This window comes from Crocodylus siamensis, chromosome 2 (assembly GCF_052110815.1).
Source record: "Crocodylus siamensis isolate JL-2025a chromosome 2, ASM5211081v1, whole genome shotgun sequence".
NCBI lineage: Eukaryota > Metazoa > Chordata > Crocodylia > Crocodylidae > Crocodylus > Crocodylus siamensis.
The window spans coordinates 13596352-13611757 of record NC_143396.1 but is presented as its reverse complement, the minus strand read 5'-3'; the positions used below and the strand labels follow the sequence as shown (position 1 = coordinate 13611757).

Here is a 15406-nt window from a genome sequence, read left to right as displayed (position 1 = left end):
TCCCTAGTAAAGAAGAGCCTGCAGTCAAATTGCACAGAACGCAACTCCACGCGTGTGCAGCGCGGGTCAGGGAGGGGACGGGAATGACCCACTGCAGTTCACGCACACGAACTCCACACTCAAAGCACAGCCTGGCCATGCGGTGTTTACAGCTGCACACACATTCCTTCTCCACCCCTCTATCCTTATTTCCACTCTGTTAGGGAAAACAGTGAGTAATAATAGCAGCAATGAAGATCGTAGCCATGATCACAAAGGCTGGGTGGATTTCAGAGCCCAGGGAAGCCAGCACTCACCTCTGAGGATTCGGCACATGGAACAACACGAGCAAACTGAAAGAGGATCAATCAATCAATCGATCATGCCGCATCTACAGGAGCCCTCAGAAGCACAGGACATTTCCTTCCTCACACCGTGCAGTCACGAATCATGAATCAAGCCCCATGTGAGGGAAGAGAACTATGATTCCCCAGGCAAGGGACATAGACCCAGAGATGTTAAGTGACTTTCCCAAGGCTACTCCACTACTGATTAATGGTGCTAGGATTCAGTAGAGGAGTTCCTGGTCCTCCAGGATTTAGCCAACACTGCCCTCTTGCAAGTCTTTAACATGGTCTGTGAGGCAGAAAAGGCAATGGCACACTGTAGGGCTCACGTCTACAATCATCTGTTTTTCACAATAGATATAAAGAGGAGCTTTGTTACCAGCATTCGGTCAGCCATTCGCTCAGCTTCCAAGCATGACAAGAGAATGATCAGGACTCGCGCGTCAGACACATGCAGTGTCAAAATCTCTGTCATGCGAGGACACAAAGGGCTGTATTGCAGCACAGTTCCCCTGGGGATGAAGCTGGTCCAGGGAATAGTATCCCTACAGCTGAGGACTTTCACCTGCTGGAGCGGGGCATCTGTCCTTTAAACCACCCAGGAACCTGTTTCCAGCATTTCTTTGTTTCCTTGCACTGCAGCCCCTTTGCCTCACTCCAGATGGAGCACATGGGACTCCAGAAGGAAATGGCTTTTGGAGAGCTCGGCTTGATCCCCAGAGCACTCTGATCAGTCCTGCTCCCCTTACAGTGTAAATCAGATTCACCTCATTGACCTCAGTCTCGGTGTAAAACCAGTGTAACGCACAGATGCAGGAGAATCAGTGAAGTCCAGCATGGAGTTTGCTCTTGACTGCACACAGAAAGTGCTCAGTGCTGCTGCTCATATGTTGCAAGAGCAGAACTGGTCACAAAGGTATTTGGAAGCATAGTGTTGAAACTCTTTCCATTTGAATGAAAACTGAACTTTCATTTACCTTCCCAAAATCCTCCACCGCACCCCCAGAACCACCTTTTATCTGAGTCTACCCCCGGTGCCAGTGTTGACAGGAGATCCACTGGCTGAAGACAGCTAGAGAGAGACAAGACTAGTCAGCCATGGAAGGCTGGATTTCTAAATCAAGTAACGCAGTCAGCTAGGAAGTTTCCCTTGCATTTCCACTGCATTATACCCACTAGCCCATGCCATGTCTTTGAACTCAGAGCCTCAGACTAACTGGTGCAGCCACTAATTCCAGTCTGTTACCTCCTCAGCTGAGCACTGGGGTGGACATAGGTGGGCCTAGCCACCCACCCACTCCCTTCAATCAGAGTGCTCACCCAGGATCAGCTGGCCCTTTATCCCTTCCTATAAAACCTCTGATCTGGATGAGGAAGTGTCCGGGCAACAAAATTTATTCTTGTATTTAGGCTGCCTTGCTCTTGGCTTGGGCCTCTACCAGCTCCCCAGTGGATTCTCTGGCTAGCCAACCTAGCTTGCCAGCAGACCCCAAATCTGGCCTGACCCTTTGGCTCCCTAACCCAGCTCTGGTTTGATCTCCCAGATGCCTGACCCAGCTGCCTCCTGACCTGTGCTCTGCCTGACCCTCTGGCTCTCTGTCTCCGTTCTCCAGACACATCTTCTGGCTCCCCTGTACTCAGACTCTGCACCCACCCCTTCCATCTTGGTTGCTTCTTCTGACTAGGTGACCCCCAACCTGGCTGTCCATGAACTAGCAAGATGCACGTGGCCTCCACAGCTTTTGGCAGTCCCCAGTGATTTCAGTGTGAGTTAAGTCTGAGTAGAGAGTTGGGGTGTAAGGGCACAGACAAACTGGAATATTACAGAGCACTACATCCCAATGGAAAGGGCAAAATCAGACAAAAAGCACTCTGTCTGCACAGTGGCATGAGTGTGTATAATGGTTCATGCTGAGAGAAAATGCAGGTGTATACTGTGGATACCTTTACTGCATGCATACCGGGATGTGTCTGCATGAACTGTGCTGTGAGCATGGATGTGCAGCAGCCTGCGGGGTGTGTATGCCCATGCGTGTTCTTGTATGTGGTATGGGCGATGGTACGTGGGGGAGGAAGGAGAGTGGGACATTTGTGCTGATATGACATTTCAGCGCTCTGGCCATCTGTGCACAGATAAAAGCTGTGGGTACAGAGGGCTCCATTTAAAGGCAGAGACAGCTGGAGTGAGTGCAACACAGCAGCTGTCCCAAGTGCCTGCTCAGCAGATTGCCACAGCTCTGGGAAGCCCAGCCCATGGAGGAGAAGAAGGAGCCCGTGTCTTACTGAAGATGGCTCTGCAAGTTACTCTCATTAGCCTGGCATGACAGTCACAGACACCAGCTTCTCCATATGCCTTCTGTGCCAAGCATGGGGTTTGCTTCAGGAATCACATGCCAGGGGAACACGCACCCTTCACATGTTCATAATAACAAGACAGGACATAAAAAGATCTGCCCCATTACATGCTGAGGACAGCATGTATGTAACCAGCTACCGGCCTGAGCCACTGATGTCAGTGCTCTTGGACTTCAAGCAGGTTGCAAGTGAGGGAAAACCATAGGTCTGGCTCCTGCTGATCTTTAAAGCTGTCCATGGCCCATTTTGGATAGGGCGGTATATTAACTCCAATGTCCTCATCAATTTCCAGCTCAGGGTTAGCCTATACATCACAATGCTGGACTGCATAGACCTGTCCCGTGAGCTAGCTCAGCTACCAAAAGCAGTAAAGATGCATTAGGAATTAGCCCTGGGCAAAGTGCTGCACTCAGCTCTACTGCTTCCAAAACCTGAGCTGGCGTGGGGGGGCTCTCCACACGACTGTGCCTTGTGCTGGGTGGACACTCCTCACACAGCTGCACTCTGCCTCCTTATACTCCCCTTCTTAAAAAATGTCGTACAGCAAGAGACTGGGGTAGAAAGGCAGCCAGCCTCAACCACAGAGCTGACTGCATTTCAGTGCTCAGGGAATGATCCTTCCCAAGTAGTCTATAAACCTTCAGGAATCATGAAGGCTGCAAAAGTCTGCACGGAGACAGCCACAATCGTGCGCTCAGCAGCACCCATATTACCAGGGTAGAACTGGCACCTAGTTACCATTAAGGGGCTATTCTCCCCTTGATGTGACTCTGTCCCTCCCTCTAAGACTAATGACAATACAGGCCTGTACTGAGTGGAGAAAAAAAACTCTTGGGCACTTGTGCTTCACTGGTGATCATATGACAGAAATGAATGGAGCCTTCAGGAACGTGATAACGTCACTCCTTTCAGTAGCCTGTGCATATGTAAGGTCGCTCCTTTCAGTAGCCCTTGTCCCAAGTCTGGGCTCCCTATAGAAAGGAGCAACACCATAGCACAGACCTCCCACCCAGCACATGCGCTGCGTTCCAGAAACAGTGGGCTGCAGCTGCTGCTGCAGTGTCTGGCCTGGCAGGCCGTAAAATGGCCAAAGGCAGACTGGCCACTCCCATCCCTCTCCAATAACAGTCAGCAATGTCAGAAAGCTGACAGATGCCCTTTTACAGAGATCTGCCCAGCTAATATTGTATTCATTCAAAGGGGCTATGAGAATCTCAAAACCGTTGACTGTGTCCAGCAGTGCAAAACACAACCCGCCTGGCCACTCAGATCTGGCAGTAGCACAGCCTTCCCCACCATAAAACAAACAGGGCAAGTGCCCAGTCCTGACAAATCCCACTTCCCTTGGCCAGCCCAACTGTAAGTCACCATTCCTTGCCTCCAACAGCCAGGAGGATGCCTTGGGTTCCCTGTTCTTGCCCTGGCTTCCTGACTAGACAGGCCTGTAAAGCTCACCGCCCTGGGCTCTACACACAGCAGGAGTTTTACCTGCAACCACTCCCCAGGGCTTCCAGTTTTCCAAGATGCCAGCCAAAGCTGAACACTCAAACCCTGCCAGCTGGCAAACAGGCAGGCAGTAATTGGTATTGATCGTCTGTATGAATGAGGGATCTATAGGCAGCTGTCATCTCAGGGTCTGATTTTGCAAAAACATCTGTGAAAAAATGCTTCACTAATCAGCCCTGTTCAATGATTTCAGGGAGGCCTATAGCTCCTCACCAGTCCAGTGGCTGAACTGTCGTGTTACTGTATGTTGTGAGTGTGGAGCACTGGCCCTGACATGGCAGAAGTTAACAAACTGGGACACTCTGACCCATTACCTCTTTTGTGGAGCCTTGTACAGTACTTCCTGCTTCAACATCCAGCCAGCTGCTATGGCCAGCCAGTACGTAAACCAACACTATCCTCCTTCCCATAGCCAGAGTCACAATCAGAGCAGGAGCCAACAGAGGCTGTAATCTCCCTACTCCCCTACATGGCAGCATAAGGGCTACAGCAATGTAGCTCCAAGCGTTCAGGGGATTGGGCCACCAACAGCTTTACAACCCACAGCAGCCACCTGGTTACTAAAGCCCAACTGAGCTGGTTTTTATACATGGCAGGCCTTGTCAGTGATGCAGGACCTTAAAATACGCCTCTGAGATGTTCCAAAGTTGACTACACTTGAGTGGAGGCAATGATGACGAATGCAAAGTAGATATACACTAAACGCTTATGTGACATAGGAGACTTAGGCTCCGAAGCACCTAAGCAGCTTGTGAATCAAAATGGAACTTCAAGTACATTCAAAACTTTCACACTACAGTTGTAACTCCCCTGCCAAACCCTAAGTGTCAACTTCCCCAGCCATCAGCCCCCACCAGACACCACTGTCAGCAATGTGTCCCACAGCCATAAATAATCCTGCCCCAGAACTGTGTTAACCTGCGTTTGTAATCCACCTGCCAGTGCACGCTTCCAGCTCCACTTCGCCTGATCCCAGAGTCTGTGAATTAATTACAGCCCTCAGCTCAGCTGTAGCTCAGCCTTTGATGCCATTGCCTGATGCTGCCATTGCCTCATCCAGGTACCAGGGCTAGGGGCAGACATTACACAGACCAAGCTGCTGTAGTGCAGTGCTGCTCTGCGAACCCCAGCTGGCAACATCCCTCCTTCTCCCTGTACCACTGCTTCCACCATCCCTTCATTGCTCCATGTGGCTAGCCAGTGAGCAGAGAAGAAAACACAAGACACAAAGCCGCGGAGCCTTACCTGAGCTGCCAGTGCTTTCCGACGCACTCCTGGATGGCTTGGGCTGACTCTGTTTGCTGCTTGTCCGTACAGTGACCGAGGGAGGAGGAACACTGCTGCTGCTGTCCCCACGAATAGTGGAGAGATCCTGCATACTAAAGCTCCTCAGTCTCTCAGAAAGGGCTCCCTGCCCCTGGGTAAACAAGGATGCAAACAAGACAAGAGAAGTTAGATTCCCCAGCAGGATGGACTTTGTAAGCCCCATCCTCCCGGCAAGAGGAGGGGAGGCAGCAAGAGGAATGTCCCGAAAGGTAACCTAGAAAGGCAGGGAAATGGGTTGCTTAAACTTTTGCTTTTTCTGTTTGCTTTGCTTTTAGAGTAAGTAGATGGGGACCTTTGTTGGAGAACTTCCTGGATGATCAAAGGAGTGTGCAGGGAGCTTAGAAAAAATTACATTTGTGATTACTCAAGGGGTCTGATTCTAATCCTGCATATGCCAAAGTGCATTAGGAGTAATGCCACTGCTGTCAATGGAGTGACACTGGCATAAAACTGGGCTGAAAACTGAATAAAGCAAGTGGCATCAATCCTGATAGCATCTCTTTAGCATGCAAGCTTACACTGGAATAGTAAAGAATAGTGTAGCCATTCAAAAGGGGCCTTTACTTAAGCTTTCCCTTTACCAACAAAGAAGATAAAAGGCTCAAAATGCTAGTGCAGAAGACAACAGCAGATGCATAAGGCTAACTTGCAAGCTTTCTACATTTCTAGATTTAATATAACGTTTTTAAGTAGTGTACACACACACACACACACACACAAACACACACTGTTCTTCAGTTATTACTTACCCCTTTGGTGACAACTACACTGTTACCCTTGCACGTTGAAGAATGGTGTAGCTTTATTTATTTATTTTTGAATATGGAAATCAATCTTTCTTTGTGATAAGAAAGCATCATCACGCAACATTTCCTATGGCATCAGCCTGACGTCTGCCACACTGGCCCACAGGACAGAAAGTCTTGCAGTACACAATCCATCTCACATATCCACATCTACCAACTCACCAGCCTGCCGCACAGATTCTTTAGACACAGAGAACTGGAAAACTGAACCCACTATCCCACAAAGTGCTTGGCAAACAAACTCCCTGGAAACAGTTGCATCTGGGATTGAAACTGGACCAGACACTGGATGCTCAGACCTGATGTCACAGTGTGATGACTCAAATGGCTCCATAGGCAGTTGCTAGATAAGTGGTCCCCAAACTTTCCATCCTGAAGCCTCTTCATAAGAGAAAAAAGCTTTCAGGGAGCCACATCAGCCTCTTCAATCCTCTAGGCAGCTACTTTGTGGTTGTCACAACATTTCATTGGAGGCAATGTGACCAAAGATGCTAAGTGGGCTGAATCGTAGCCTGGAACGCTGGTAAGGAACATCTTGGTGGGCATGCTTTGCTGTAAACAGTTTCAAAGTAGGACATCTAGATGTGTTTTTTGCCAATAGCTGGCTGCATCTAAAAAGACAGATTGAGGCTCTGAGAAAGCTGGGGGAGAAAGGGTAGTCCCAGTGAGGACAGTGAAAAGCAAGCAAGGGTTTGAACAAGGACAGGGGGAACTGCAGTGCACAATTTGGAGCTGAGTGGCCTGCTCTGCTGTTTGGGACATTGGCACTTTGACCTACGCTGCTTTGAAGAGGAAAACACCCCCCTTCCTGGGAACTGGGCAGAAATGGGGCTCTCTAGGAAGAGTGGCACTTCTACTGATCACTGGGGTAACCAGGGACAAAGGAGAGCCAGGTCTCAAAGCAAAGAGGCTTGCCCCTTGTGAAGCCACACCAGGGCTGGCTTCAGGGAGTCCTTCAGGAGAGGAAGACCAGACAAGACTTCTTGGGGAGTCCCAAGGCAGAGCTTTCCTTGAAAGATACGATCCCCGACAGGCGCTCTGAAGGAGTGCTCAGCAACCTACAGCATGGGAAGCAATATTCTACATCAATGAAAAGAAAATATTGCACTACACTGATTTCTCTAATGTCATCTAGTCCCAGCTACTGAAGAAGAGGAATCACTGGCTTCATTTTTTTAGTCTACTGCATCTTTACGCTTCCAAGAACTTTCTCTGTGTGTGTGCAGAGTTCAACATTTTTTTTCAGACTTGCTACAGAGTTAGGAAGGAGACTCACACACATACTGCTCTCTTCCCTGGAGATCTTATTCTTGCAATATCTTATTTGCCATGTTCAAGAATAATGAGATACTTCAAATGGGGTAGATGCTTTGTTCCTTGCATATTGGCCCAAGTCTTTTGATTAAAATGTTTTCTTCTGCTGATTTTTATACTTTCTGGTGGCCTCTCTTAAGCAAACCTTCTATTAAAATCTGATCTCTCCTACCTCTCTTTCCTGCCGCACACAGGACCAAATGCTTTTACCTTACTCCTGCTGTGCTTCCTTTCTCTGTGCCATTCTCAGGGCTTGTCTTCACTGCAGCAATTAGCTTGCCTTACTCCACGCAAAACAGCCTTGTGAGAGCAGAATAAGAGCAAGCACACTGCAAAGCACTCCAGCTACAGAGAGTCACTGGATTAGCCCCTGAGCTGTGCTTGTAACAGGGCTTCCTGCATCCCTAATGCATCACTAGCTCAAACATCAGCAGCACTTAAGATTCAGCCCAAGGCCTCACTGACAGGTCAGCAAGTGCAAGATTATAAGGCACCACCTTTGTATGTGACCTAAGATTTCTGTGTGCAGACAGGAGTGGATTTAGGGACAACACTCACATAATACCTCCTGCTATCACTGCAGGAAGATAAGCTCAGGGATAGCGTTGTTAAGTCTAGAATCAAGGAGGCATACTATTGTATTTTCAGCGCAGCCTGTATATGTACATATAAATCAATGACCTCACAGACTCCTGTGACATAACATGTCACATCTCATTGTGTCAATTATACTTTTATATAATTGTTTTAAGTGCAATGCAGACTGTGCTGGGTTCCCCAACTTTCTCAAGAATAAAATATGTTTTGTTCCTTTTACAATAAGCAATAAAAGAAAGAAACTGCAGTATTATTCATCAACAACCAGGCTGACTTGCACCAAGGTCTAGTGGATAGCCATGGAGCAATGCTCACCACAAGCTCGCTGGCAAAATATAACATCCCTTGGCTTCCATGAAAAAGTTACTCCTAAAATATCAGGCCAACTCTTATAAATAATCACTGCCCCGTTCACTTCATTTGAGCTGTGGCAACTGGCATCACCTGAGGGTTCGGCTCACTGTTTTCCATCATGCTTTTTCCCACTTTTCAAGTGCGTCTTCATTCTTTGCAAGACAATATTTGGCTTTCCAGTGCTCTCTAGGCCAGATCCCCACTATCTTTACAGTTCACTGACAGCGCTTTGACCTGAGCCCAACTAGCAACATGACACAATTCTGCTGAAATCTAAATTGGGGGTTTCGAACTGAAATGAGAAGCCTGCTTCCAAAACGGGGAGAAATGTTACTGCTGATCCAATGTGTAACTGTTCACAAATAGGAAGGAACACCTGCTTTCATATGCAGAGCCAATACTGCAGGGTTTTGCACAGCTGTAGTTATATTTGTAGTAATCAAGTCTGTTAACCTGAAATATTCAGGCTTCTCATATAGCATAGATATGTATTAAGGGGGCCAAAATAGTTGTTTATTATTAAAATAGTTGTGTAATAGCTTTTATTACACCACAGCCAGCAGAGTTTAGAACAAGCTCCCAGGCTTGGGACTGGCTCAAAAAAAATCATGTGAGGAGTCAAGGAGATTGTTTTTTGTTGCTCTCTACTATTCGCATGTCCTTATCTTTACACAGGTTATGGGCATTTCAATACAGCGCAGGCAGAGATAATCACAAGGTCCAGACTCTAAGGCAGGGGCAGGCAACTATTTGAGGCGGAGGGCTGCTTACTGAGTTTGGGCAGGGCTGCATGACAGGCAGCCAGGGGCAGATAAATATTAATTTTCCAAAAGTTTTAGGGGCCCTGCAGGCCAGATAGACCGGCCTGGCAGGCCGCATCCAGCCCACAGGCCACATTTTGCCCACCCCTGCTAAGGGTAGGTGACATCTGCACTGCGGTCTATAAGCAGACATACATGAGCCATCTTTAATTTAGCTGGGTTTGGAGCAGACGGCAGTCAACCCTTGACAGCCTGGGGTTCAGAGTGTGCTGCATAAGCCTGCTTGAGACCTTGGTAATTGTGCTGTTAGGGTTTCACTGCTATGATACCTGAGCTACCCAGTTTAAAGCTAGCTTAAATATGTCTGCACAAGCTGAAGTCCCACCTCATAGCAGAATGAATGTAAACCATAAGCCCCTGCAACTAATAAAGCTTCTTTAGGTTGTTACAAAAAAAGGAGACTAGCACAGACAGGCAGTGCGCTATTTGGCTGTAAAAGCTGTAAAAGTTACGAGATGCTCTGCATGTTAAGTTTCTCTTTAAATACCATATTCACTTCTCCCCAAAAATTATCATGTCTTAAGCAGGAAAGCTGATTTTCCGCACCAGAATAGAAGCATGGAGATGCTACCCCGGCTGCCGCTTTTCTCCCTTTTCTCTGAGGTGGCCAGCAGCTGGGGAAAGCCCATTATCAGTGTCAGTGCCCATGGCTGAGAGGGTGAACAGTACCTTTTGCCCGAGTAGGCAAGGGAGAGCAAGTCTGTTGGAAAGTAGTCTCCTGCTCCATGGGTCATCTTTTGGCCCCGACTCCGAAAAAAAATCTTTTTTTCTCCATTCTATCTTCCCAAAACAAGTTTGTGTCTTATTTGGGAGGCATGTGGTATGTGAGAAAAATCACAGTACTAATATCTGCAGAATTGAACATCCAGGGTCCTGGACACAACAGGCTAATACTGGCCAAAGTAAAGCCAAAACCAGTACTGACTTCGAGGGACTGTAAGTGTTGATGATAGCTGCGGCATGCATTTTGAATGCCTCTGCCAGAAACACACAGCCATTTCTTTAATATGGCTATTGATTTTTAAAACTATATATTTTTAATGACCTTTTAGTCAATTTTAAAAGAAACTGCACTTAAGCCATTCATATGAGGAAAGGTAATGCATATGGGTCCTCTGTGTTTAAAACACTTTAAAAAAAGATATGATCTTATACCTGGTGTAGACAAGACCCATTCAATGTGCTTTAATTACAAATGAATAGTAGGTTTTAGATGTTATTACACCTCTTATTTAAACTTGGGAATTTCAAAGCATCTCAGAGCATTATTTAAGCTTCTGAACATCTCCCTATAGCCTAAGGAGATATTATTAAAGCCATTTTACAGAGGAGGGAGCACAAGTATGGAGTGGTGTAGTGACTTGGACAAGGTAAAAGAAAGGAAGCACTGAAGAGCAAGGATACCTCACCTTCTTCCTTGGGAGACTTAAAATAGCCTGGTTTAAAACCTATGAAGATCAAGTTGTACAAATGAACATGCTGAGGGAATGCAAAAAGGCTAGCTCTCCTTCCGAAAGTCGCACATCAAGGGTACTACTGAGACACAAAGGCTGAGGAAGGATTTGAGCCCGCGAAGTCCATAGGACTTTGGCCTTTGACTTCAGTGGGGGCAGCTCTAAGACTCCCCACACAAGAATCAAAATGCTCAGTCGGGACAGGTGACAAGGGACTGATCTGCAGTGACTGCATCTTAGCAGTAATGTATTAGCAGACAATAAAACACCAAGCCATGCCCACTGCATTTCCAGCATCACACCCAACTGAATTCATGCTCCTTCTCGCTCTCCTTTCACCCAACCCTGGCTCATCAGTCCCATACACAGTATGAGAAACATCTGTACACATACCATGGGCCCAACACTAGACATTTACAGGAGTCGTGCTTACGAGCAGTACCGACGGTACCAACTGGGCTAAGCCTAACATGCTGATACACCCAGCAGTAAATATTTACAGAATCAGGGTGCTTGTAGCTGAGTGGGGATACTGCTCCGACACGCTGTAATTACAGCACATCGGAGCAAACTCAATTAATCGCAAACAACAAATTAATTGAGTCTGCTGGATCGTGCTAATCAGCGCGCTCCAACAACCTCTGCATCTCATGTATTCAGTGTCCCCATGCTTCAAAATGGTGGTGGGAGCATTTTAACTAAAGCTTGTCGAACAAGCTTTAAAGTGCTTCTGCCACCATTTTAAAGTGTGAGATGCTGAATACACGAGACAAGATGCGACGCTGAGGGGGCTTTAATTAGAGCAGCTTGCGGAGCCGCTCTAATTAAACCTGCCTCCCCAATACACATGTAAAGATGCCCTCAGGTTCCAGATCTACAGCCATGAGCTACATTCAAGCCCTATTTATGTAAGTGCCCCTAAATGACAGTGGAGTCGCACAAATGTGAATAAAAGCAAAACTCGTCCCTTAATCATTAACAGGACTTCACAATTAAAAGCAAACACAACTTGACCAACAGCAGCAACAAACAGAAGTTAGTTTGATCTTCCCATACAAAACCACCCTGGCTGACTGATGGATTTTTATCTAATATCAGCAAAGGACTCTTAAGATATCTGACTCTTCAGATAAAAGACTGCAAAAGACTCCATTTTTATACTCAGTTTTAGGATCAAGTAAGCAAAAGCCACTTGCTATAAACTGAGTTGACATCTGCCATCCATCTCAGCTAGGCATCTTTGCCATGTGTTTGCTATTCCTGGGTTGGGCTCCTTAGGTTGGATGGTTAGGTCTAGTCTCACTGAGCATCACTGGTTAGTCTGGAGGTTAGTATAAACATTCAACAGGTTACCTGCCCTTCTTTCTGGTCCAAATACAAGAGTAAATGAAGGAGCTGAGACACCTAGCAAGGGGAAAAAAAAGCCATTTTGGCAATACACATATAAGCTTGAAAATAAAATATGTATGGTGCAAAATGTACTTAAGCCTGGACCCGTGTGTGAGAGCACGAGTTTCCTGGGGACTCATTCACACTTCACTGACAGATGAAGAAGGATGGGAAAAGATGGGTAGCGAGAGGGATGAGCAGCGAAGCCCAGCCGGGCCTATGACATGTCACTTAACTCCTCCATGCCTCAGTTTCCTCAGGAGGAAAACAGTATTTACCCGCCTATGTTGCCTTAATCAGTGTTTGTGAAGTGCTTTGAAGCTCAAAAGCAGAGAGATTGTTTAGCCTGGAGAAGAAAAGTCGGAAAGGGGATCTAACTGCAATCTTTAAGTACAAAAATGGCTGTTATAAGAAGCCTGGCAATCTACTGTTCTCTATGTCCATTATGGACAAGGAATAGTGAATGGCCATACATTGTGACAAGGGAGGGTTTGGTTGGATAATTAGGAAGGACTTTCTGATGATGGGGGTGACCAAGCCCTGAAAAGGGTTTCCTAAAGGGATTGTGGAAATTTCATCACTGGAAGGTTTTAAGGTCAATGCTGGTCCATAATACATGCCTGGGATGGGTTAGGCAGGGGTAATACTCCTTGGGGCAGAGAGCTGGACTAGATAATCTCCTAGAAAGCACCATCATGAAAACATGCCCCAGGGTACATCCAGTGTCACTCTCAGGCTCAGGTGTGCTCGCAATAACACCGGTGCCCACAGCCACTCTAATGGCAGCTACATGACATTTTTTTCATTCCCTGTCTCATACAGGGCAGGGTGTGTTTCCCACAGCGCGGCTCCCTATCGCTGTCCAACAAGATGTAGACCTGCCCTGCCACTTTTCATACTGGATAGATGTTTCTTTTCGTGTGAACTTCCAGTGTCCCATCTCATTTCTAATCCATGTGCAGAATTCCCACTGGTGTTAAATGGGTGCTGAGTGCTGTGAGATTTGCTCCCAGTTTAGAAAGTTTTAATTGAGGGTCATGTGATGATGAGTGGGGCTTTGGCAGCCACCTTAGTCCTAGCAGTCGGAAGCCAGTGTGAGAAGTAGCACTTCACTAAACCCGTGGCAAGGAGGTGGTATTTGTATGCAGAAAGGTATCACCAGACATACAATGTTAGAAACTGCACCCAGGACCGTATGCTCTAAAACAGAGGCCTCTTTCACTTGACTTAACAGAACCATCCTTGTATGATTTCTGGAAACAGGGCATTATAAGGCAACACAAACACAAACACACATACCATGCATTTTAGCTTCTGACATTTAAACATCCAGTTATGGAGAAACACTTGCTTTTGCCTCATTTCCACACCTTCCCTGCAACAACTGCAGAGCTTAGGAAATGAATTGTGAGGACAATTATACAGGACACAAAGGAAAAATTAGCTCATGTGCATGTGACGATGACTGTCGACAACATCCACCTATTTTGTTTGTGCAGTCTACTTGTCCCAGGGACTCTACGCTGTTGCCTGAAGCCTTCACTGATCTAATCTCTCCATATGCGCTGGAGGTTCTGCTCTCCTGCACACACATTTTATGTCATCTGTATGTTTAAGCAGGGCTGGATCGATATCAAAGAAACATTCAATAGAAGGAGAAACAATGACTCAGCCCTCCCCAGGCATGTTGCTGAACAGTGTCTGGGGTTTTCCTTGGTCAAAATGGTCTTTGGACATCCTAAACATCAGTGAATACTAATATTTGAGCATGAGAGATGCATCACACTATGACCCAGGAGCACCTAGTTGGAGGAACATCATCATAGGCTGTGCATTATACTGATTTTGAAGAGATTATTTTATTGGACCAGCTATTGAGGTGAGATAAAGTCAGGCAAGCTTTCAAATGCAAAATATTCTTCTTCAGGCCTGACCACAACCTTTGGACCATCACAGCTACAACTCTTGCACTACCACTGCTTTTTAAGGAAGTTGTACACCAGCCTCTTTGGTAGTATCATACACCCAGACCAATATTTTCAAGTAACCACTGACTTTGGGTGTCCTGTCTGAGACACCGTAAAGGCGCCTGCTTGCAGGGGACAGGCCCTCAGCACTTCCTAGAGATCTGAAAATCCTTTATGTTCTCCCAAATCAGATACCTCCAAGCACTAGTCACATTTGCAAATCTTGGCCATACCGGCTAGGGTCATGATATGGCCTTTACACAGATGTTTGTGCTAAGCAGCACAAACAGAGACACCCGAGGTGGCAGACAATTAAAAACTGTGGACGCTACCCCCAACAAGATGGCCCTGTTCACTTTCTCAAACCCTTGGCCCCCCTGTAGTTCCTCCTTCCCTGCACTACTCTACTCTTCATGCAGTGTGCATGCAGGCCCTGAAGGTTTCCATTGGCAAACGAGGCTGAGCAAGAATTCCGCTTGTTGGGATCTGCTTCCACATCCTTAAAGGTATTTAGTAGGGCTGTGCAAAACAGCAGGTTCACTTCAACTTCCATTTTGACGTTTCCATGGAAGAGTGTTTCGTTTTGAGTTTTGTTTTGTTCCATTTTGTCAAAATGGTTTCGCTGTTTCGATGCTGTTTCAAGGTTTCGCCCATAGGCAATAATGGGGAAGCATGAAACAGCCTATAACTTTGTCATTTTCTGTCTAATTTTGATGAAACTTGCAGGGATGGTACCCCCTTCTAAGGGAATCAAGCCTGCTAAGTTTCAAGGAGATCAGTACAGGGGTTTCTAGAAAACTGCACCTCAGGCTGCTGACAAGCAGGAGCCAGGGAGCAGGAGCAACATCCTGTGATCCGGCAGGCAGATAAGGAGGGTCCACACCCCCAGGAGGAGTCCGGCAGAGCCCCTGAAGCCCTCCCGGGGGTGCAGGCAGGCCTCCAATCTGCCTGTCAGACCACAGGACGCTGCTCCTGCCGCCCAGGACCCAGTGCTGGGGAACTAAGCCTGGTCGGGGGAAGCAGCTCCTCCAGCCGGGAGGAGGTCCCAGCTCCCCGCAGCACCTGAGGAACTCAGTCGGGCAAGGAGAAACACCACCAGGCTCGGTTCACAGCCCGGTGGAGCTCAGCCTGGTGGTGGGAGGCACCAGCTCTGCCCACCTTCTCCCGCTGGGCTGATCTCGATGGGGCTGG

General features: G+C 47.2%; 1 protein-coding gene across 3 annotated transcripts in view; it reads right to left on the bottom strand.

Moving 5' to 3' along the window:
• Positions 1–15406, bottom strand: part of REEP1 (receptor accessory protein 1) — a 96761-nt gene that overhangs the window by 23787 nt on the left and 57568 nt on the right. Inside the window, exons 6-8 of one of the 3 annotated variants that reach the window (XM_090035345.1) lie at positions 12213–12263; positions 5433–5604; positions 297–332 (exon numbers count right to left, since the gene is read on the bottom strand). In XM_090035345.1, coding sequence (XP_089891471.1) covers positions 297–332; positions 5433–5604; positions 12213–12263 — 259 coding nt within the window. The remainder of the gene's footprint in view (positions 1–296; positions 333–5432; positions 5605–12212; positions 12264–15406) is intronic. The other 2 variants (XM_090035343.1, XM_090035344.1) reach the window with 2 other exon arrangements.